Source organism: Sarcophilus harrisii, chromosome 2, assembly GCF_902635505.1.
Source record: "Sarcophilus harrisii chromosome 2, mSarHar1.11, whole genome shotgun sequence".
NCBI lineage: Eukaryota > Metazoa > Chordata > Mammalia > Dasyuromorphia > Dasyuridae > Sarcophilus > Sarcophilus harrisii.
The window spans coordinates 115103714-115127365 of record NC_045427.1 but is presented as its reverse complement, the minus strand read 5'-3'; the positions used below and the strand labels follow the sequence as shown (position 1 = coordinate 115127365).

General features: G+C 36.6%; 1 protein-coding gene across 3 annotated transcripts in view; it reads left to right on the top strand.

Moving 5' to 3' along the window:
* The window catches only part of CDS2 (CDP-diacylglycerol synthase 2), a 69203-nt gene extending 52511 nt beyond the window's left edge, over positions 1-16692 (top strand). For all 3 annotated transcript variants that reach the window (XM_031950626.1, XM_012539933.3, XM_012539934.3), the window contains 4 exons: positions 7986-8138; positions 8758-8877; positions 9256-9359; positions 9663-16692. In XM_031950626.1, the coding sequence (XP_031806486.1) occupies positions 7986-8138; positions 8758-8877; positions 9256-9359; positions 9663-9804 (519 nt within the window). In that variant the 3' untranslated portion in view covers positions 9805-16692. The remainder of the gene's footprint in view (positions 1-7985; positions 8139-8757; positions 8878-9255; positions 9360-9662) is intronic.
* The last annotated feature ends 6960 nt before the right edge of the window (positions 16693-23652 follow it).

The window sequence follows — 23652 nt, the reverse complement described above, 5'->3', positions numbered from 1 at the left end:
GATGAACTAGAAGTCTTTTATACTAAGTAGAAAATTTAACCTCATAGTCTTTCACTGAGTTTGGGCTGATATCCATACCTAGAATGTGACTCTTAAGGGGTATATACTTTAGGCAGCCAGTGGATATGGTGGATAAAACAGTGATCATGTAGTTTAGAAAACCTGAATTCAAATCCTGCCTCACATACTTACTAGCTTTATGACTCTGGGCTAACTGCATGTTGGATATCTTGAACTGGATAACTCCTTCTCCTGGAGACATCTTAAATTTGACATGTCCAAAATGGAATTCTTTACTTCCCCAAAAAAGTTCTTCCTTCTTAATTCTCCTATTACTTTGGAGGGTTACATTGAACTCCTCCCAGTCTCTCAATCTAGCATCATGCTTGACTACTCTCTCTTACCATCCACTATATCCAGTCTGTTATTAAGGCCTGTCAATTTTGCCTCAATAATTTCTCTCAAATATGCCCCTTCTCTCCTCTAACACTGCCCCCATCCTCATGCTGGCTCATTACCTTCTATCTGGACTGTTGCAAGAGCTTGCTCAATGATTTCTTTCTCTGCCACAAGTCACTCCCCATTCTGGCCCATCTTTCATTCAGCTGTTAAAGTGATCCTTCCTAAAGTCCAGACCTGATTATGTCAGTAAACTCCAGTGGTTCTATTTCATTTCCAGGATCAAATGAAAAACACTCTGGCATTCAAAACTCTTTACAATTTGGCTCCATTCTACTTTTCCTTTCCAACTTCTCCTTTCTGTATCTTGCAATCCAGTGATGTGTAAATGTCCTTGTTTCTTTTCTTTTCTTTCTTTTTCTTTTTCTTTTTTTTTTTTTCTTTTTTTTTTTTTTTTTTTGCTGAGGTTGCTGGGGTTAAGTGACTTGCCCAGGGTCACATAGCTAGGAAATGTTAAGTGTCTGAGGCCAGATTTGAACTCAGGTCCTCCTGACTTCAGGACTGGTGCTCTCCACTGCACTACCTAGCTGTGTCCCCCTTGCTGTTTAAAAAAGTTCTCCTTCCATTTCCCTGCTGTGGATATTTTCAGTAGTTCTCCCTCATGCTTAGAATGTTCTCCCTCTTCATTTCCTCCTCATGCTTCCATGATCACCTGCTAAAATTTCACCTTCCACAAGAAATCTTTCCTGGTCCTACTTAATTTTTGCCTTCCCTCTTAATTATTTTTAATTTATTTATCTATATCTATTTGTTTACATGTATTCCCCAATAGGGAATATTCCCCAATAGCTCCTTGAGAGCAGGAGCTGTCATTGTCATTTGCTTTTCACAAACAGCACAGTGGCTGGGCCCTGTAGGCACTTAATAAATGTTTATTGGCTGATGGACTACATTTGGGGAAGTGATTTTTAGAACTGAGTCTTTTCCTGATTTTGATCCCTGTGTGAATGAGGACCTTTTTTTTCTTCTAAAGAGTGAAAAAATCTTTTCAAATTTTTGAAATAATTCCTTGTAGGAAGGGAAGTATACATGCATCTGTGGTGTCTTGCCTCATGTCATTCCTTCAAGTAGGCCAGGGGTTAATTAGGTTCACTAGACCACTGAATGCAGACAGTATTTCTCAGAGCTTGTATTTAGCAGATAGTTTTTGTCCAGATAGTAAAAGTTTCGGAGTGAGTTTAAGTGACCTATCCTCTGCCAAAGCTTTAATATTTTATCATAATGTGGAAATAACCTTGGATTTTAGAAAGTAAGATCATTCTTATCCTTTCCATTGTGGATGGGATAGACTATGTTTTAGAGGATATAGATAAGTTATGATCTACAGATTTTATTACATTAGCTTTTCTCCAAATCTATTTTTCTTTCAGAGTTCTTAATTTCTGACAAAGACCCCAAAATTCTTCAAGTCACCCAAGTTCGCAACTTGTCATTCTTTAACTTAAGCCATCTATCCAATCTGATGTTGTCATTTCTACCTATACAGCATCTCTTGTGTCTGTCTCCTCCTCACTACTCACGCATTTACCACTAAAGTTCAGGATTATTGAAGTAGTCTACTGAATGGTCGCCTTCTCTCATCTCTTCTCTTCATTTCATCATCCACATGGGTTCCAAAGTGACTGTGTCACTCCTCTGTTAAAACTCCATTGGTTGGTTCCCTGTTTGCTCTTTGATGATCTCATCTTTTTAATTGCTCTTTTGTGTGTTTTTGTGTTCACAGTAATGAGTAGAGTTGTACATATATATCACATAAATAAGTAAAAATGTACATATAAGGGATGTGTGCTCAAAAAATTTTATTGGTAAAGATGTTCAGTTGAAAACAGTTTGGAGACCACTTGTTTAAAGAATCAGCTTAATGGAGTAAAAGTAGGCTGTTACCACATCACTGGCCTCCAGATGATGAATTTTTGCTGAAGCAGTTCAGAAGGACCCATCTCCCAAGATCCAGCACTGACCTGTATTCCTTGAAGGGTGGCCACACTGAAGAATCAGCAATTCAGGATCAAGGAACATTCTGTTGTATAAAACCTCAGATTATCTTCTGAGGGTTACAGAAGGGAAACTTTGATCCTAAAGCTTGGAGACAGCACAATAGAGCCCTGGGTCTAGACCACTTGACCAAAGTTCCTCTCTGGCCTTGGGCCACAACATACCAGTTGTGCAATCCTGGGCAAATCACTTACTTAACCTCTTTCTTCTTCAGTTTCCTTAACTGTAAAACCAACTTTCCTTCCTTTCCCTTCCTCTTTCCTTCTTTTTCCTGCCTACTCCCTCTCTCATTTCTTCCTTTTCTTCTTTCTCTCCCTTCTTCTTTTCAGTGTGCATGAACAACATGTTTATTGTGATGGAAGGATTTTGTATGAAAATAAGAATGATTGTTGTTGCTATTTTGAATTCTTTTAGATTATGGGCATGAGAGGTGTCCTAGTCTAGTGAATAAATTAATGGATTTGGAATCAGATTCCACCTCTGCCCCTGTGGGAATTTGGGAAGTTACTTAACTTTTCAGTGCCTCAATTTCCTTAATTGTAAGGTCAGATTGTTGGACTAGACAGTCTCAAAGCTTCCCTTGAACTCTCAATTTATTTGTTTTCATTTTGGAATTGGATGCCATTAGTGTGTTGTATGTCATGGATAATGAGTGTCTTAAGAATTTGAGAAACAGGGACTTCCGGCCAAAATGGCGGCGAGGAGGCACACAGCTGTGTAAGCTCCGCATTTTCTCTCAGAATCCATCTCATTACAAGCCTCTGAATTAATGCCTTACTGAAAAAAACCCACAACCAGTTACCAAGAGAAGACATCCTTGAGATTCTCCAGCAAAGGTCTGTTTTTGCTCGAGGGCGGGATGGTTTTAGATCGGGCACAGGCTGAGGGCAGACAGTGGCAGCGAGAGCTTGGCAGGCAGCTCACAGCCGAGCAGACCGGAGGGGGTTGGGGTGTGAATCTAGGTTTGGGGGGGCCTAGGGGATATTTGTTTGGAACAGTTCCCGCGAGAATAAAAAACCTAAGTCAACCCCAAAAGTGGAGTTTTGGGAAGGCCACCCCCCCAAGCTCCGCCTCTCAATTTTTTGGGGGTTTGGCCGTTTTGTTGGCCCCTGGTTTAGGGGGGGCCCCAGCCCTCCCCAAAAAGCAGCCATTTGGGTTTTCCTTTTTCTTTCTGGTTTTCTCTATTCCCCCAAAATTAAAAAAAAAATTTAACGGAAAACCCTTTTATCAGCAAGCGCCCCGAGGGAGTAAAAAGACGCTAGGGAACCCGGGGAGACACGCCTCCGGACAAGAAAAATTGGTCCAAAGGCTGGGGGGAAAAAAAGGAGGAGGCTTGGCAGAAAGGTCGGGTACCCCAAAAAAAAAAGGTAAAAAACAAACCAAAATGGTTGGAACGGAAACTTTAAAAGCCCCAAAAAAAAATAAAAGGGGGCCCAAAATTTTTTGGGGGGGAAAAAAAAATGGGAAAAACCTTGAAAAAAAAGAACAAATGGTTTTTTTCGGGGGGTCGGAAAAAAAAAAACAAAAAGGAAAAAATTGAAAACCTTTGGGAAAAAACAGACCTAAAAACAGGGGAAAAATTTCTTTTGAAAAAACGAGAAAAAAAGGCCCGGCATTTTTAGAAATTAAAAAGGCTTTGAAGTAAGAAAAAGGGGAAAAAAAGAATTGAAAGGTTATTCAACTAAGGGATAAAAAAAAACACCGAAAAAAGGAAATGAAACCCTAAGCAAAAAAAAAATGGGTGAAAAACATTAAAATAAAAAGACAATAGGACCCCAAAATTTAAATAATAAAAGGCCCAAAAAAAAAAAATATTGAGGCAAAGGTTTTCAACCAAAAAAACTTCCCCAGGAAAAAATTTTAAAAGGAAATTAAAAAAAAGGATAAAATTTTAAAACCAAAATTTAACAAAAAAAAAAAACTCAAGAAAAAAAAAAGGGTAAAAAGAAACAAACAAATTTCCAAAAAAAATCCAATTAACCTAGAAATTAAATGGAAAAACTTAACAAAAAAAAAAAAAAACCCCCAAAAAAAAAAAAATTAAAAAAAAAAGGGAATTTAATTTGGGGTAAAAAAATTAAATTTTTAAAAAAAAACAAAAAATTAAAAAAAACTTATTTTATGAAAAAAAAAAAAAAATAACAAAGGGAAAAGGGGAAAGAAATAAAAAGGGAAAAAGGTAAAAAAAAGGGACTTAAAAAGAAATGGGAAAAAATTAGGAAAAGGGAAAAAAAAAAAAATTAAGAAAATTAAAATAAAAAAAAAAAAACCCAAAAAAAGGAAAAGAGAAATTAAAAAACCAGAAAAATATTTTTAAGGAAAACACCAAAAAAAGCAGAAAAAAAGGAAAAATCAAAAATTACTAAATTTCTAAGCAAAACCCAGGGGGCCCCTTCCGCAAGCAAAACAAATTAAAAAAAAAAAAGGGCAAACCGGGGACATAAAAAAAAACAAAAAAATTAAACAATAGCAAATTTGGGGCTCTAATTCAAAAAAAAAAAGAAACTGCAAAAAATAGAAAACTATTATAACCAACCTTCACCTCAAATTGAAAAAAAACCAAAATTAAAAAAAGCAAAAGGGAAAAAAAAACAAAAAAATTAAACCTCAGAAAAGAAAAAACAAAAAAAAATTTTTTAATTAGGAATATAAAAAATAAAATAAGGCAAAAACCAAACCAAAGCAAAACAGAAAATAACTTTTTTTCAACCCCAATCAAAAATTAACCAAAAAAACCAAAAGAACCAAAAAATTTTAAACAAAAACCAACTAAAGAAGAAGAAACAAAAATAAAACATAAAAAATTTCCAAAAAAACCAATAAAACATATTTAAAAAGGGGACACCCAAACTAATAAAAAATTTTATTTCCTAAAATTACTTTAAAATAAAAAAAGGAAAAAATAAAGCACCCAAAAAATCTAAAAAAACAAATTAAAACCCCAAAAAAAAAGAAATTTAAAAAAAAAAGAAAAATCAAATTGAAAAAAAAAAAACAATTTAAAAAAAAAAAAATTGGTTTAAAAAAAAAAAAAAAAAAAAAAACAAACCTTTATAAATCATTAAAAAAGGAAAAAAAAACAAATTTTAGCTTAAAAAGAAAAAAAACAGCCAAAAAAAAAAAAAATTTTAAAAACCCCAAACAATAAAAACCTTTTATTTTGAAATTAACAGAAAAAATAAATATCCTAAATCCCATCTTAAAAAAAAAAGAACAACTATGCAACTCCCTAAAAAAAACCCAGGACCAATGGTTACATTAATTCACCATTTAAAACAATTAACCCCAATCTTTAAAACTATTTGAAAAAAGGGACTGAAATCTCCAAATCCTTTACACACAACATTACACACCTAACAAGGGGCTGAAAACAAGAAAAAAATTTAAAACCAATCTCTCTAAAAATTCAAAATCTAAAAAAATATTGCAAAAACAAAAAAATCATCCCCAAATAATAACATCAAGAAAATTTATACCAAACCAAAACTTTTCAAAAAAACTATTACTTTGACTATATCAAAAACAAACTAACAAAAAAACATCCAATAATCAGAAAAACATTTATAAAATCCATCATTCCTAAAAAAACACGGGTAAAAAAAACTTTTTTAAAATTCAACATATTTAAAACCATCTGCATCATATCAAAGGGAAAAACTGGAATCTTTCCCGAAACCGGGTAAGCAATTCCCCTTCACCTTTTTTCAAAGGAAACACTAACCCAAAAGATTAAAAAATTAAAAATCCAGAAAGGCAAAAGAAAACCCTTTGGAAAAATTAACTTAGGCATTAAAAAACCAAACTTTGCAAAGTTCAGGATGAAAAACCCCAAAATCCTCGCATTTTTCATCAAACAAATCCAACGCAAAAAAAAAAATTCCCAAAAAACGCCGCACAAAATAAAACATCCACCAAAAAATCAAAATAGAACTAAAACAAAACTTTCCCACAAAAAAGCTTAAAACAAGGAAAACCGGCTCCTGGAAAGGGAGCAAAAAAAAAGCAAACCCTTAAATCTTTTGGCTAGCCAATCAACTTCAAAAATATTTAAATCAAAAAAAAACAAAAAACAAAAGGAAAAAAAGGCAAAAAACCAAAAAATTAAAAAAAAAAATCAAAAATCCGCTTACCACAAAACAATTATCAGCAGCACAAAAACCAAATTGGCAAAATAAAGCCAGGGAACTTGGTTTACAAACAAAATCCTCTAATGGACAAACAAAAACCTAACGGGAAAAAATTCTTTTAACAAAACCGGGTAACAAAAAGGGAAAAGGGCATAAACACAACACATCCAAAAAAACAAATGGGTCGAAGCAAAACGAAATAAACAAAAGGGAGGAAAAAATATTTCTCTCTCAACTGAAAGGAAAAAGGGATTAAAAGCAACAAACCAGGATCACAAAAAGGAAATTTTTTACACAAAAAAAAACAAACAAAACAAAAACAAAAAACAACAAACGGGAAAACATTTCAAGTTAAATTTCTAAAACCTCATTTCCAAAAAAAAAGCTCTTTAAAACAACAACAAAAAGAAAGAAATCCCACCGAAAAAGTTTCCCAAATTTTAAATCAAAAAGAAAAAAACAACTCAAACCACACACACCTTCAATTTAAAAACGGGAAAAAAAAAATTTGGGAGGGAAAAACGGGCAAACAGGGTAGCGGGGCAATCCCACAAACAATCTAAATACCAAAAAAAAATTGCTACCCATCCAACATGCTCCTTACCCAAAAATACAAAGAAAAAACCTTATTGCCAAAATTTTTGCCCCGGGGCCGAAACGGAAATTAATCAATTGGAAAGGTTTAAAGTGGAAAATTTGGAAAATTTTCGTAAAACAAAAAAAAACAGAAAAGCGGGAAAATTACTAACAGCAAGAAAAAACAAAAAAAAGGCAAAACTCAACAACGTACAAGAAAATTAAATCAGGTATTTCAACAAAAACCTTTATTTCAAGCAATGAGGCCAAACACTAACCCAAAAAACACAAAAAGAAACGGCTTTTGGTTTTCTTCCGTTTTCTACCTTCAATCCAATTCTCCCCAACAGAAAACTGTTTGGATTCACATCATTTATCTGGAATATACTAGGACATATTCAACATATATAGGATTGCTTGCCATCTAGGGAGGGGGTGGAGGGTGGGAGGAAAAATGGAACAGAAGTGGTGCAAAGGGATTGTTGTAAAAATTACCCTGGCATGGATTCTGTCAATAAAAAGTTGCTATAATAATAAAAAAAAAAGAATTTGAGAAACAAGGTCAGTATAAATTGAAGTCACCAGGGGTTGTTTCCCAAAGGATGAAACTTGAAGTGGTCCCTGAAGGACTGGTAGGATTTGGAAAAAAGATAGGGAGACCCTTCTTGTACATGGACTTGACTAAATGGGTAAGTGGGAACAGTTATAGTATGGGAAGAGTTGTGGGTATATATGCACATTTTGGGGTCAAGATCATTTTGGAAGCCTAGAGGAAAGATAAATTGTTATAACTGTCATTAACTTGGTGCTTTTTTTCTCTCCAAATAGCTCTCCTATTTAATGTCTGGATACAGATGCTTCATTTGTCCTGTGGAGTTCAACAATGACACCAACAGCTTCACTGTGGATTGTGAACCCTCAGATCTCTTCAGACTTCAAGAATACAACATCCCTTTGGTGATCCAGTCCATCATTGGCTGGGTGCGTCCCTTTTAATTTGACATGGATCAAACCCAACTAAGATCATCTATTTGGTTGGTAGACTAAGTGAGGGTCTTCTCCACAAAAATTTCCCAAAAGGTATGAAGATGCCAAACCAGAAAGGGTGCCTATCTCTATAGTATAGTCAAGGCAGGTTTAGTGCAAGGATAATCCTTCTCTTAAACTCTTGCTACTCTCTCCCTCCCCCCCAATTATTTAAAATGACATGGAAGTATACATGTTTCTGTGGTGTTTTGCATATAGTAGGTACTTAATAGTTTTTTTAATCAAATGTTGGAAGTCCTTTAGCTGAGGAATAAAACGGCACCTTAGGACTGTTTGTCAAGTTGTGTAAGAAATATCTTTTAGTAATTCCCAATTAATGATTATTCCTTGCTCAGAGTCTTTGATGTTTGAAACAAAAGGAGGCCAAACATTATTTCTCTTACAAAAGAAAAAATTAGAAAAAACATAATTTTGGTGTTTTATTTTATTTTTTGTTTTTATGTTGATGAGCTTTGCACATTGAAACTGCAGACCTGGCAAAATTAACTTCTTTTAGCGATGATATTAAAGAAATAAAATAAAAACTGAAGGCAACCTCATCTTTCTTTTGCAGAAAACAGTCCGAATGTATCCCTTTCAGATCCACAGCATTGCCCTTTCTACCTTTGCCTCCCTCATTGGCCCCTTTGGAGGTTTTTTTGCAAGTGGATTCAAACGGGCCTTTAAAATCAAGGTAGGAGAACCTCTTTTACTTTTTTGATCTTTCTCTTCCCCAAAGACAAAAAACCAGTCAGGTTTTTTGAATTCAGTTGGCCTTCATATTACATGTTTTGAATTTAATTGGAATCATTCAAAGTAAGCTTGCAAACTTACTCAAATGGAGTTTTGTGACTAGCTAGCTGTTTGTCTGTTTTTAAAAGTTCCTTTGCCAAAAGTCCCATTATGTTCATTTGTCTTTTATACTCATGTCTTTGCTGTCTTCTAGAGAAGAGAACAAATGCTAAAGTGTTTTTCTATATTGAGAAGTAGTTGGGTATGTGAGGACTTTTAGGTAGGTATGTGATTATTTTGTTGAATTTAGATTGACAAATTCTTTCCTCAACTCTGGTAGGATTTTGCCAATACCATTCCTGGCCATGGAGGTATCATGGACCGCTTCGACTGCCAGTACCTGATGGCTACCTTTGTTAATGTGTACATTGCCAGTTTTATCAGGTAACACAATTTTCCTTCTGCGTCCAGTGATGGTTCTTTGGATTTGGTTGTCCAGTTTGCTTTTACAACATTTAATTTTTAGCTTGTCAGACAATTTTCTATTCAACTTTGAACATAAAAACATGTTTTTATGGGGATTCACCATGCTGCTTATTTACTGTTCCCATGCAGCTCTTGTGATGAGTATTGATCATTTTTTGTTTAAGAAACTAAGCCATCAGGCATAATCATCCGACAAAAGTGCTTCCGACCCTTAAATCGTTTGTTTGTTTGTTTATTTATTTATGATTTTTTTCTTTTCAGGGGACCTAATCCAAGTAAGCTGATTCAGCAGTTTTTGACTTTGCGTCCAGATCAGCAGCTTCACATCTTCAGCACGTTAAAGGCTCACCTTATTGACAAGGGGATGTTGACTGCCAGCACTGAAGACCAGGAGGCAACCTAAAAAGAGGACAGTAGGATCAGAACTGAGCTCTAGGGCAAGTCTTCAACTCAGTCCCAGCTTGTATGCCGTCAAGACCATTATAAGACCTCATTTCACTGTTTTCTTTTTTTTTTTTTTTGTAGAATTTTTTTTGTGCTATGGGTTTTAAAGAACAAATACCTATCTATATATACATACATATACTCCATATGTGTGTTTATATGATGTAACTAAGTGTGTAAATCAGAGCTTTGAGTTGGAAAAAAATCACAGGAGTTAAACCTATATGGGTTTAAGCAAAATAAAATACAGAATCCTTAAGATTGGGGCCATCTGTTCCAAGATTTGTACTGTTGGATCCAGGGCCTTTAAATTTAACAGAGAGCAGAGCCATCATCAAATATGGGCTGATGGCCGGACCGGAGAGTAAATTTCACCCACTTCTGCAGCTTTTCTAGATAGTCTAAAACTCATGCACAGCCCGAATTACTTTGCAGTCACAGAAAGCTTTCACCACAAACCATTTTCAAGTTCCAGCATCAGTTCTGGAATGAAAGCATAGTTGTCTTCTGATATGAAAGGAAAACATGATGTCTGATAAAGGTTTATTTATTGAAAAAAATATTAATGAGATGACATTTCATTTAAGAAATCCCACTTTGAGTGAGCATTATCATTATTTGATTTTCACTTTTGCTCCAGTGCACTTTAGAAGATGTCTTTCAGTTTTAATTAAAAGCAAACAAGAAACCATGGAGCATGAAAATTGATTTAAAAATAAAGTCTGGATGGGGAGAATGCCCACACAGTAGTGTTTCACCTGTCAACAAGAAAGCATACCTAGCCCAAATATACAGAGTCTCTTACATTATTAGATATAGGCCCTAACTAGAATAGCATAGCTCATTCTGTCACTCTTCAGGGATTAATTATGTCACTCATGTCTGTCTGCTGTATTTAAGCTGGAGACTTGATGCTGCTGAATCATTTCTGTTGATTTTGTGTTTTTCTTTGAGCAAAGAATAGGGAGGGATTGGCTTCTAGCCTATGGGCTCTTTGCTTTTATCTTTTACTCAGTTGACTTAAATTGTACTTGTTGAATTGTTGGTGTCTGTGTAAATATTCACCAATATGTTAACTATTATGTGTCTCATCTAAATGGAACCCTCCTGCAAACCCAACCCAGTCTAAGTCCTTGAGAACCTTTGTACAATTCTGAATACTTTGGTAGTTAAATCCATAATCAGTCTCTGACATTATTAATGACAGCCTACTTTGTCTTTGCCCAGAGGTCTTAAAAAAGAAAAAAAAGTTGTAACATTTTTTTCTTCTTGAGTACAGGATGAAATTGACAGAAGAGACAAGCTTGTATCTCTAAGCCTGGAGATACATCGAGGCAACCAAAGGTGATTCTGGAGAGAGAGATTTTGGTAGTCTGATGGAGGAGGTTCAGATCACACTGTGTCAGTGCGGTCCACTTGCTCTGTTGAAAATGGAGATGTGTAATCTAATGTGTTTTTAATTTCTTTGGCACCTTGGTCTGTTTAGCTGTGTCTTTTACTAGCCTTGTTACCTTTCTGTAGTCATTAGGCCAAACCACTGGGGCCTTGGCACAGGCCAAATATCTTACTGAGGACAAGTTGGGTATTAGCTGGGAGAAGCAAAGCTGAGGTACATCTTTACGTGTGTGGAATAAAAATAAATTCTGTGTGTGTGTGTGTGTGTGACAGAGAGAGAGAGAGAATATGAATGAATAAACAAGAACACATCAGTATTTTCTTTTTTCTTTAGTGCCAAGACCTCCTTATGAGGTATTATGCTACAGTGCAAGGGGTTTTGGAGTTTGAAGATCTGTGTTTTAGTTTTCATTTGCTAGTGTTCTAATTTGTAGAAAATAATTTATTTTGCCTGAGACTTGGTTTTTTTTTTTTAATCTATAAAATGAGAGGTTTGAAATAGGTGATCTCTAAAGTTCCTTCTATTGCTTTGAAATGCTCTGATTCTGGTTGGGCAGAGATAAAATACAAAAGGTTACTTTTGTTATCGAGTTATTTTCTGGCATCCCAAAATAAACTTATTCAGAGCCTAAATCTCTAAGAGGAAAATCAACAATGGATTCTTGGCTTTGACATTGGAATGATGTTAAGTATATATCTAGTCTGAGAATCAGACTTATTAATTCATTCTGGATTTGGTATATTGGTTGGCATTCTTTCAATGGTAGAACCTTATTTACAATTCAAAGAAGGAAACTGGAATGCTATCCCTAGGAATACTGTGTTAAAAGAATCTTGATAAGAAAAGAGAATCTGACAACTCAGGTGATACTGGCACAATTGAGTTTTTCCTTTTTTCAGTAAAATCTCAGTGTAGCCTGGACAAGGAGGACATTTTGACTGTACTTGGGATCATTGTAGGGCTTGGTATGGTGTCACCTCTTAGGTGAAAAGTAAGGTCATGGCATAGTTTTTGAGGATGGCAAAATCATAAGTAATAAACTTCTGACTGAAATGACACTTCTAGATTTTCTGTAGAGACATTGTTTTTTCCTTCTGCTTTTATCCCTTCTGTCAGAGTTGCTGGCAAGTAACTTGGTTTGAATTGATTTGAACTTCATATTTTGTCTTCAAAAGATATGTGATTTCAGTAGTGTGAGTGTTCATCCACTATAGATCTCAACCCATAGAAGATAAATATTTTCAAGCCAAGTCAACTTGTAAAGCACCTCACCTCTTGACAAGTCTCTGATGGAGGCTCCTTTAACTTATCTAGTCTTGAACTTAAATGGTTTGGGAATGATTGCTATACAAGTTTATGGTTTAAATCTTTATTCAAAGATTTTTCAGCTTTATGAGGACTCTTGTCAGAGTTTATAATACATTGGCAATAGTGCCTGAGAGCCCAAAATTATTCCCATACCTCAATGTATTTGTTGAATTTAGGGTCAGATAGAAGGAGGCTGCTGACCTCCTGTAGAAATTCACCTCCTTAACCCCTTAGAAGTACCATTATTAAACACAGCTATCCTTCTCGCTTCAGGTGTCTCTTATTACATGTGCCCACCATAGTCTCATAGAAGGAAACTGCAAACAGACAATGTCGAAGGAGGCATATGATTAGGAATAGTGATCCGATGATTACACGTAAGCCGTGGAAGCCAGTTGCTACAAAGAAAGTTGAGCCATAAATGCCATCAGAAATAGTGAACGCTGCTTCATACCTGAAGGACACGATCTGTCCATCTGAAAACAAATTTAAATCTAAAATTGGCCACAGTATGATGAGCTTTAAATCATAGTATTCCAGGAAGACCTTTTATTATGGTGAGATGAGGTAGTAATTTGCATCATTTGAGGAAGTATCCACACCAAAGGAGTATATATTTTTCCCCCTTTTCATTGGTTTCCACCTACTTTTTTTCACTTTTTTGCCCTTCAGACAGTAATTGACTTTAGTTGAGTAAGAAAAAAAAATAACCCACTAACTGTGAAAGTATCTAAAATGTAAAAAACTCATGAAACTATGAAGTAGTTAGCTTATTAGATGGCTAGAGAATCATGGATCGAGGCCAGACACCCTCCCTAGTCATAGCTTTTGTTTACAATAGGCAAGAAGTTGTAGAAGATCCTATCCAAACCCATCATCACTGCTTCAAAACCAAATGATTTTGCCCTGTTGAGGGTATAAAGATAATATTATCTTGTAATGATAATTACACATTTTTACAACACTTTTAGGTTTACAAAGTACTTTGCTCATATTAATCTCATAGAGTGAGTAAAACAAGTATTATTATCCTTACTTTACATATGAGAAGATTAAAGTGGGTACAAAAAGTAAAAAAAGAAAAAGGAGTAGGCTTCTGTGGGTTAGGAAAGAGCTCTTTGAAATATTGAGGTTGAATAAAGAAAGATGCTCTGGCCTTTCTAAAAACTGTTTGCTGGGGTCAGTATTTCAGTTTCTGCTTTTGGCAGGACTTTCCTAATTGCGAATCTAGAACTCTCTCCACTATAGAGAAAATTAATGTGGAAAGTGGATTTCTTGACCTTGAATGAGTAATTCTTCAGCCTCCTTTTTTGACAAATTATACTGGATTGTCTTTTTTTTAATTCATCTTTTTGATTCTTTATCCATTCTTTTTAACACCATCCTCTTTCACTATTAATAGCAACTAAAACATTTTAAAACTTCTTTTGGAGGAGGAAATCTCTGTTAATTTGTCTGTTTTTAAGAATATTATTAGATAAAAGAACAAGTACTGAGGAGTTAAGAGAAGAAAGTTAATTGTTTTTTGTACTTCTTATTCAAATTCAGATTCAGATTTCATCACAGTGTAACAGTGGTATTTGAAGATAAAGGTCTGGAAGTATACTATCGGAGAGATCCTATTATACAAATGTTGCCATCAAGATAGGGAGCATTGTGTTATAAAAGAACCTTGGAGTAGGAATTGGGAAACCTGACTTTAGTATTGACTTTTACCACATAGTAGTCATATAATCCCTTTAAAAATCCCCTTCAAAACCTTGGTTTTGTTGACATGAGAAGCTTGTATTAATTGATTTCTGAGGTTCCATCCAATTTACTATTTTACATTCTGATTCCTACTAGTGCTAATATTCTGTGATTTCCTATAACTAGAACAGTACAAAACTTAGAAAAATTAATCCTTTTTTCCCTAGGTGGCCTTTTATAAAGGAAACCAGGGTACATGCAGTTTAGGGAAAACAGTCTGTTTCAGGGTCCAAGAATTATGTTCCATTTGCAGTTATGGATTGCAGCATGAATTAGTTGTTTCTTTCTTTCCTCTCTCTAATTTGTCATAAGATGAAGACTCAAACCCTCAAATTTGTGATTCTCCTGGTTATGGTTTTTTTCCTTCCAATAGCTCAGTTGGGAAAAGTAAGTTGAAAAAGTATATGTTGAATTGTTGCAAATTTTTTTTCTTTTCTTCCCCCCGCCCCCTAAAGTTGGTTTGATCGCTGGTCTTGAGAGATAATTTGAAGTTGTTGATATGAACTGAGTGATAATGCCTTTGCTCAATTCTCAAGCTGAAGGTATTATTGTCATAATCTTTGTAGAACATCTGGTGATGATAGGAAACATATCAGGCATAAATATAGCACAGGATAACTTGTAGTAGTGCTGGTGGCTATAGTTCTCCCTGAGAGTACAACGACACTCCATTAATTAATTAGTCGTTGACTGTCTAGAGTGGAGGCAGATTCTCTCTGGCCAAGAATGGCTTCTTCAGCATTTGTTTTATTTATTGGTTTCAGTAGCCAAACCACTTCTTATTCCTCATCGAACATGGCAACTTATTGGCTTGTATCTTTGCTCGTTGCTGGTGTGGCAGATCTTCAGGTTCAGTGGCAGGGTCAAAGGAGTTGACTAAGTGTTACCAATTCATTAGCTTAGGTGTCTGAGTCAAGAAGACCAGAATGTATGTTCTGCAGGCAAAAATTAAACACATTGAAATTTATATTAATAGTATGATGACTTTGTTCCTCAGACAATTTGATTATAATTCTTTGAGTTAATGTTTTTTTCAAAAACTGAGAGGGTGTTAAGTGCAGATACAAAGAACTTGGTCAGTTGTAGGAACCCAGCAACAGTTTTGTGGCCTATGGTTACCCTCAAGGGTACTTAGCTATCCTCTTTGGAAGCTAAAGCTCCTCTTTTGGTGAAACGAGAGGAAGCTTAACTGTTTTTTTCAGTTTCAAGCTAGTCACTATCTAGTATGGTGTTGTTGGCCACGTTCTTCAAGGTTTCTTGACTAGAAAAGATCTTTTGACTTTACCTCCTATAGATTCTACCTGCTAGTTAATGCAGTAGTAGTTTCTTGTTTCTAGAAATTTGGGATTTAATAATTCTTTTCAAAATTTTATGTTTCAAAGCAAGGATCTGGGCTAGTGATTATGCTGCCACCGCCTCTAACTTCTTCTTTGTGCAGCTGTTATATTCATTCATGAGATCTTGATTCATCGACTTCGAGGTTTGGCAGTTGTATTTTCATCCCCTCTCCTAATGTACATTGTTATCTCTTTATACCTTCCTGAGTTGCCAGAGCTGGAAAAAAAAGATCAATTGTTTACCACAGGATGTTTGCAACTTTACAAAGTTGGTTAGATTTTGCTATTCTGATATGAGACAGTCTATTAGTCAATCCCTATTGGAAGCCTTTCTAGCTCAGTACATAGCTTGCCAAAGGTCTTGCTCTGCTGATAGAGCCTAGGAGAACTCAGCATCCCCTCTACATTGGGGCACCCTCTACGCTCATCTAAGAACCTTTTCTTCATGTTTTAGTTACAACTAGAGGAGAAGGTCCATTTCTGTGTAGTAAACACTATATATTTATGTTAAAGGGACAGAAGAATAATGCCAGAGAATTATGTTTCTCTCTCCACATTGGGGTTCATGAGAAAATAAATGCCCATCCATCTTAACAGTTTTGATAAACTCACAAATGTATTGAATAAGATGTGGATCCTGAGATCACCTTAGGATGAGGCAACAGATGTGGTATAAATACACACATAACCAATATGAGACTGTGGAGAAATTTATCCAGTAAAATTGAGCTAATGGGGTATCTTGAAGTTTAGATTGAATTATTTAGCTTTCTGTTTCTCTTCAACTGTGAAATTTTTTAAGGTATTATATTTGAAATCAAGAGAAATCTGGAGGCAGTGAAGTACAGGAATGAAAAGAATAGACTTCAGGATAAGATGCCCTTCACATCTGATTGGTGAACTCTAGGAAATTCACTTCCTCTCTCAGTGCCCCAAACAGCTCAGTAAATTGCACAGTAAGTGTCGATTCCTATTAGTAGAAGAGGGAGTTTTCTTATCCTGGCTAGGCCTGGCCCTGCCTGCTGTTATAGCACAGGTGGACATGTGTGTGTGTAATCAGCTGGAGAGAAGTCCCAGCCTGGCAGGCAGGAGACCTTTCTCCTTGTCCAGATTCTGATCTAGACTCTGTGGCCCTGGGTAAATCACTTAACTTGATATGGCTTCTTTTCTAAAATGATGATGCCAATACCTGCCCTACCTATTTCCTAGGTTTTAGTACCTAAAAGATGAAAAAGCAGATGTGAAAACTCTTCTACAGGGTTTTATGAAGGCAATAAATCGTCAATTTTGAGTTAAAAGGATTCATTTACAGAAGAACCAAGTGTTGAGACCAACAGAGATCCTTGACTTACTCTCTTAATGACCTAAACCCTGAATCTGGACTATTTTAAAAAGCATTTGCAAAGTGCCTAACAGTGTTACAGATCTGTCCATGTTGTCCATGTAGTCATATCCTATTCCTTAGCTTGTTCTCAGTATTGGGACCATGATGTTGGTCTGACTTGATGCACATTTCTTTGAGCTGTAAAAGATATATGCTTTTCTCAAGATAGAAGGTTTCTCCACCAATTCAAGTCATGCTTCTTCTGTACTTTTACAGATTACTCTTCTTAAACTGTTGTGACCAGTGCATTGTCCTAGTGCCAGGCCGCTGGTGAAAAGCCTTGTGGGAGCTAGACAGAGTGGTCCTCAGACAACAGGCGCCTGATCCATTGCTGAGACTGTCCGGCTTAGCTGGACCTGTACTGACTGTGCTGATGTGGTCTCAGCAGTATCCACAGTTGCTTCCATGCTGCAGTGAGGAGGACATTAGTGGCCTGTGCTGGCTGTCTGTGTTTGGAAATTTTGCCATTGTTGTGTCATCCAGTAGAAACTCTGAGCCTTCACAGTAAAATGCGCATCTTGGGGACATTACAAAATGTCTTTGGGGAAACAAGCTTTGGCAGTAAAAAAGTGGTCTTTATACCTTACCTTGTTAGGGGTTCTAAATCTCTGCCTCCTCTTAATCCCATGCTCTGCTGTTTAGAGAGGAGGGCAGGAAAAGAAGATCTTTAACAACCATTTATGCCATGCTCTAAAGTTAGCAGAGGTCTCCACAGTTATATCATTTGATCCTCACAACAAGCCTGGGAGGTGGGTGCTGTTATGATTGTCCTTGGATAAGACAATAGGCTGAGAGAAGTTTATCTAATAAATGTCTGAAGAAGGATTTGAAGGCAGATCTTCCTGACTCAAGAATAAGGTTTTGTCATTGCACTGTGGGTATCTATGTTGGTTAGGGAATTAACCTTGGAAGCTGCTTCTGACCATAGGAAGCCCAGCCACTCTTCTGAAGCTACTGCTGTAATCCCCTCCAGCAATTATGCTTCTCAACACTTGGGTAGAATTATTCACATCTTTGTAGTTATTGCCATTTTTCAGACAACATCGTTCTTGAGCCACTGACAAATCTTAAGGGTTATTTTCACATTTATCACCAGGCATAAATAATCAAGTTTATTGTATAGACACTTGAAAAAGTATTTGACAAAACAATAGGGCAGAATTTCACTGAATTTGTTATCAGATGAATTAATATCAGATTAATTAGTGAGAAAAATCTGGGAAATGTGTTTGAGGTTTGGTGCTTGGATTTCTTTTTGTTTTGGGAAATTTCATGAGGCAAGCAAACCTTTTATACAAGTAAGACACTTGGGTTGTAATCAAATCTTATGATGTGATGTTATCAACTCCCAGAAATCTCAAGATTTCACTTGCTAATAGGGAACGGTCTACAGACACACATGTTCAGCTACAAGGTTTGGGACACAGTTGATTATAGGATTTAGAGTAGGGAGAGGTCCTTAGAGATCCTTTAATAATTGCCAGCATTTATATAGTGCTTTAATGTTTGCAAGGCATTTTACAATTATTATCTCATTTTATGCTCAAAACAATCCTGGGAAGTAGGACTGTTATTATCCTCATTTTATGGATGGGGAAACTGAGGCACACAGAGTTTAAGTAACTTACTCCACGTCACACAGCTGATAAGTGTCTGAAACAGGATTTGAACTTGATTCCCAAGAAGTAATAAAGCCAGTAGTGCTTTTTATGAACACAATGAATTGAATACAATGTTTTTTAATAGCCCACTCTATCCAACTGTCTCTTTAAGGGTGAAGAGCTAAATCATTGATACCCTCACAGATTCAAAGAAGAGAAGGAATGTGGTTATTTAGTTCAACCTCTTCATCTTGGTAGAAGGGGAAACTGAGGACCTAAGCATGGGAATGGCTTGCACAATCCAAGGCCAGAGCCAACTCTGCCTTCCATTCTGGTGGTCTTCTCATTACAGTGCACTGAGCTGTCCAGTGCCAAGTTTGATGCTTTGTGGCCCAGTTGACATGCCAGTTCAGTAAAGTGGAAAGACAGAAAATATCCTTCAATAATTAACTCTTCCAGACTATTCTTGGTGTAAAGTTTGGACAGAAGTTTACTCATTTTTTCGGTTTCCATCCTCTGATCAGATTTGGAATAATGCTTTTCTTTTATTTTTTCAAAGTAGAAAACAAGCATTTATTTGATCAACTGTCTCAAGAACTGGGTGTCTCCCACTACCAGGGCAGACTGGCACGAATGAGAGGGGGAGTACAGCAAGCTACATTCACAAATATAAATCTAAGAAACCCTACGGGCTGGACCTCTGCTCTGGTTGGTCAGAGCGGGTGCCCTCACATTCTAGCCATGAGCAAGGAAATATCTCTTACCCAATCCTAACACAGGGATCATTAGAATCTTTGGAATGGTGCTTTTCACCTGGTATTCTCAGAACAGGTCTCTGAACTGCACCCCTTGAAAGTCACAAATTTTAGAGCTGCTGCTGAAGAAGTGCATCTTTAAACTGCCCAAGCGAGCTAAAGTATTCAGAAACTCCTTTGGGGATCAGTGTTCATTGGGAATTAGTATTGATCGACAGCCAGGAAGGAATAGAACCAGATTTCATTATTCCTTGGAGAAGTGTAATGATGTCGGCAAATGAGGAGAAAATATGAATGAGGGTCTCTTCAAAGTAGTGGTTGGTAAGAATAGGATTTGGGGAGTGAGAGCTCAGTGCCCAGGACTTGTACCACGATGGTACAAAATCTTTGTATATCCTCTCGGATTAGAAGGAAGATACTTAGAAGGCTTGTTGTAGAAATATTTTAATTTTAAGACCCCTGATCCAAATGGTTCTAAGCTATGTGTCTGGGAAGTGTTTCTACAGTGGTCTTGGGGAGATTATATCGAAACTCCTTAGCCTTCATGTTCCTAAGAAGATATTCCAAATGGGAAATACTATTACTGACAACATCCAGAGTGAGGTTACCTTCCCTGCTCCAAATAAGCTGCACTCTAGTCAGCAGATCATTTGCCTGACTTGATTATTCTTGTTTATTAAGATGGACCTTGGGACTGTTTTGTGCTTTAGTTTCTCTCTCTTTCCTTCCCCTCATTCCCTTTCCTTTTTCTTCAGGAAGAGTAGTGAGTAGTTCAGGCCAGACTCTTTTTGTTTTTTTGCAGAGAGGGCAAATAAATATCCTGAGTCTGGTTTACACTTACACCGGTTTGTGTTGTGTTTTGTGGCATGGCTCTCAAACACCATATAAAAAAAGAACCAGATTACTTTGGTAAACTTTACTTTGGTAATGCTAATTTGTCACAGCTGTGTGTGGGCAGAGGTAGAACCCAAAGGACCAGAATAATGAGGAAGCCAGGCCAACAGGCAGCAGAGTGTGGGAGAAAGAACATGACCTTAGCATTGGATTCCTGGCTCTGATTCTAGGGTGTTCACCCTTTGTTCTAAGGGCCTTCTGTTGAGGTAGGAAGTTGTCTCAAGGTCCAGGTCAGCAGGTATTTGGAAAGTGGATACCATTTGTTAACTGGAGAATGTAGGGAGCTATAGCTGAAAATAGGTTCCTGATTATCTGACCTCACAAAACATTGAGATGAATTGGAATGCTATAGATTATCTCTTCCAAGAATCAAGGTCAATACTTAACCTTTGTTTAATGTTGGATGGAACAGAAATGGACCTAGACTATTTGGAAACATCCTTAAACTGGGCAGACAATCTCTGGTATAACCCACTTCCAAGCCTGGTAACAAGAATGTAGCTTCACAGGTGCTGCACAGTACTGTGGATATCATTAATTATTCTTCCTTCCCTGGAAGAACATGGAAGAAATGAAGGGGGTTTTGCAAAAGGTAGGACCCTGAAATCATGAGTGATCTCAACGTCATTGAATCTGACTGTGGGGAATGAAAGGCACTCTGGGGATTCTCGGGTGCATGTCTTAGCTTTTCTGCTCTTTCCTCTCTGACCCCCTTCCCAGATTTGGGCAGATCACCTCCCCTATTTGGAGACTGCTATTTCTTTCCCCATGTGGGGGCTGGTTTTTCCCCAGTATGGTGGTGTGAGATTTAATTGAATAGTCTTCTGAATTACACTTTCTTCTCTGCATGAAAACATTAGGTTTCATCTAGGTTGGCTCCTTGTATAACTGCAGTGGCTCTTGTGTTCCTGTGAAGACCAAATCGTTTTGGAGCCATCTCTTGTAGAAGCTGCTGTTCACATGTCTAGCTTTGTCATTCCTCCAGACTGATTTGTTTGCTACCCCAGCTTATCTTTGTGCACTGTGTGATCAATGTTTAACAATTCCTGTAAAGTCACTTCTAATTTTTTTAAATGAATGTCAGAATGTGATATATTGTATATTTTAAAGTACTTACCATATTTATGTACTTGTATGTCACTGTTATAGAAATAAATATCTCTATCTATTAAGTTTTGAGTTTTGACTTTTTTTGTGATAGGAGTGAGAAGCAGAACTAAGAGGAACATATGCTAGGCCAGATGCAAAAAATTCTCTTTGTTATTGATTTCTTTTAAGGAATCCCTTGTACGTGTCGTTTTGTGTAACTTTTTTCTCAGGGCTTGCCTAGGCATCTTGCTATCTGTTCTGCTGCCATTCGGGAAACATCCCCTCATGCATTTCCCTTCCCCACCTCCTATCCCATCCCCGAATTTTTTGCTTCTTGAGCTTTCTCTGGAAACAGCAATCAATACAATAAATTGCTGTTGGAAAGGGTGCAGAGGGAAGGAGACATAGCCTGATGTATGGCTTGAGAAAACCTTGACTGGAGAATCAAGAGTTGTGGTTCTAATCCCATTTGAAGATGTTAATAACTCAAATTTCTCTAGCACCAGTTTTGAGTTGTTTTTGTTTTACTCCTGTCCAACTCTTTCTGACCCCATTTGGGTTCTTGTCAAAGATAATGGGGTGGTTTGCTGTTTCCTTTTCCAGCTCATTTTACAGATGAGGAATCTTGAGGCAATCAGGATTAAGTAATTTGCCCAGTCACAAAACTAGTAAATGTCTGAGGCTGGATTTGAACTCAGGTCTTTCTGACTCCAGACTTTTATCCACTGAGCCACCTAACTGCCTGTCTGACATATAGTAGGTGCTTAATAAAGATTTATTGATTAATTGGTTGATGTACAGTCAGGCTTGAAATTACAAAGAAGTCTACTAGTTTCTGGAGAGGAAAGATTAGGAGGGGAAAGGAAGAAAAGGGAGGAGAAAGGGGAAAAAAAGGAAAAGGAAGGGATAGATGGAACTATCAAATGAGATAATATATGTAAAGCACTTGGCAATGCCTTATAGTTATATATTAATGATCTCTAATATTGTTAGTCTTTGAACCTGTATTTTCCTTGGAAGTAGTCAATAGGGGGAGCTATTTATTCTAATGATCCGCAAAATATTCTTTTTGGGATTGCCTTTTGAATAGATTCATGAGAGATATAAGAAAATCCATTTCATCATTTAATAATCATACTTCTTTTTTAAAACCAAAATTGTATTCTCCAACTTGGGCACTTTATTAATAAGATTTTACTCTGAATGACTTGCTGGTTGTTTCCAAAAGTCAGATCTATTTTGAAAAGATAAAGATTTGTCACAATTGAGGATAAAATGACACAAAGGTCTTAAGAAGAGCTCATTCATACATGCATAAATAAGCAGGGGCAGCATTGTTGGATTAAGTGTACAGACATCCAAGGAGGGACTACTTTGTTAGAGGGCAACACCCATTTGGATATCTAAGGTTTAGCATGTTATAATTGTATTGCTCCGTAGTCATACTTTGAGTTCATGGTGCTGAAGGGAAAAAGGAATTTGAGATGTTCCAAGTTTCGTCCATAGCTGTAACACTTTGCAGAGCCCCCATGATATAATGGAAAATGCACTGGACTTGGAGTCAAGAAAGAACATATTTTCAGTCTTATCTCTGACAATTGTTAGCTATGTAGTTCCTGGATAAATCAATTCATCTCTGAGCTTCAGTTTTTTCATTTGTAAAATGGAAGTTAACACTTGTGAAAACACTTTGTAAACCTTAAAGTGATATAATAATATCATAATAATTATTGTTATTGTCATTAGACTACAAGTTCCAATAGGCCAGAAACATGTATTGTCTAAATTGTGTATTCCTTTCAAGCAGTGAAGGCATTGTGCACACATAAGTATCAGTATTTGTTTAATGATTAAATGGCCAGATAGATGGGTGAAAGAGTGATTGGAGGGGGGAGGAGGGAAGAGGGAGAGCAGAACTCCCACGTTTACTTCTTATTGTGGACTCTTGATAAAGTGAGCAACTCAGTTGTTTAAATCCAAGGGAGGTTACTAAAGTAGTCCCTGCCTTCTTACATGAATAGAGACTGAGACTATTATTTCTGTAGTATAGTGAAATCCCAGGTGAAATCCCTGCCATGATGTTTACTTGTATGGGTTGACACTTCCTTTGAAACTTATAGTATTAGAGGGAGTCTTGCATGGAAGGATGAAGTGATTTGTGTGTAAGTAGTATGTGTCAGAGACAGAATTTGAAGCCAGATTCATTAAGTTTTGAGAGCAGTTTGTTAGCCATCATTTCCCCCACTTACCTTCCCACCTCCTCCCATTGTCTGCTCATAAGAAGCAGAAAATTC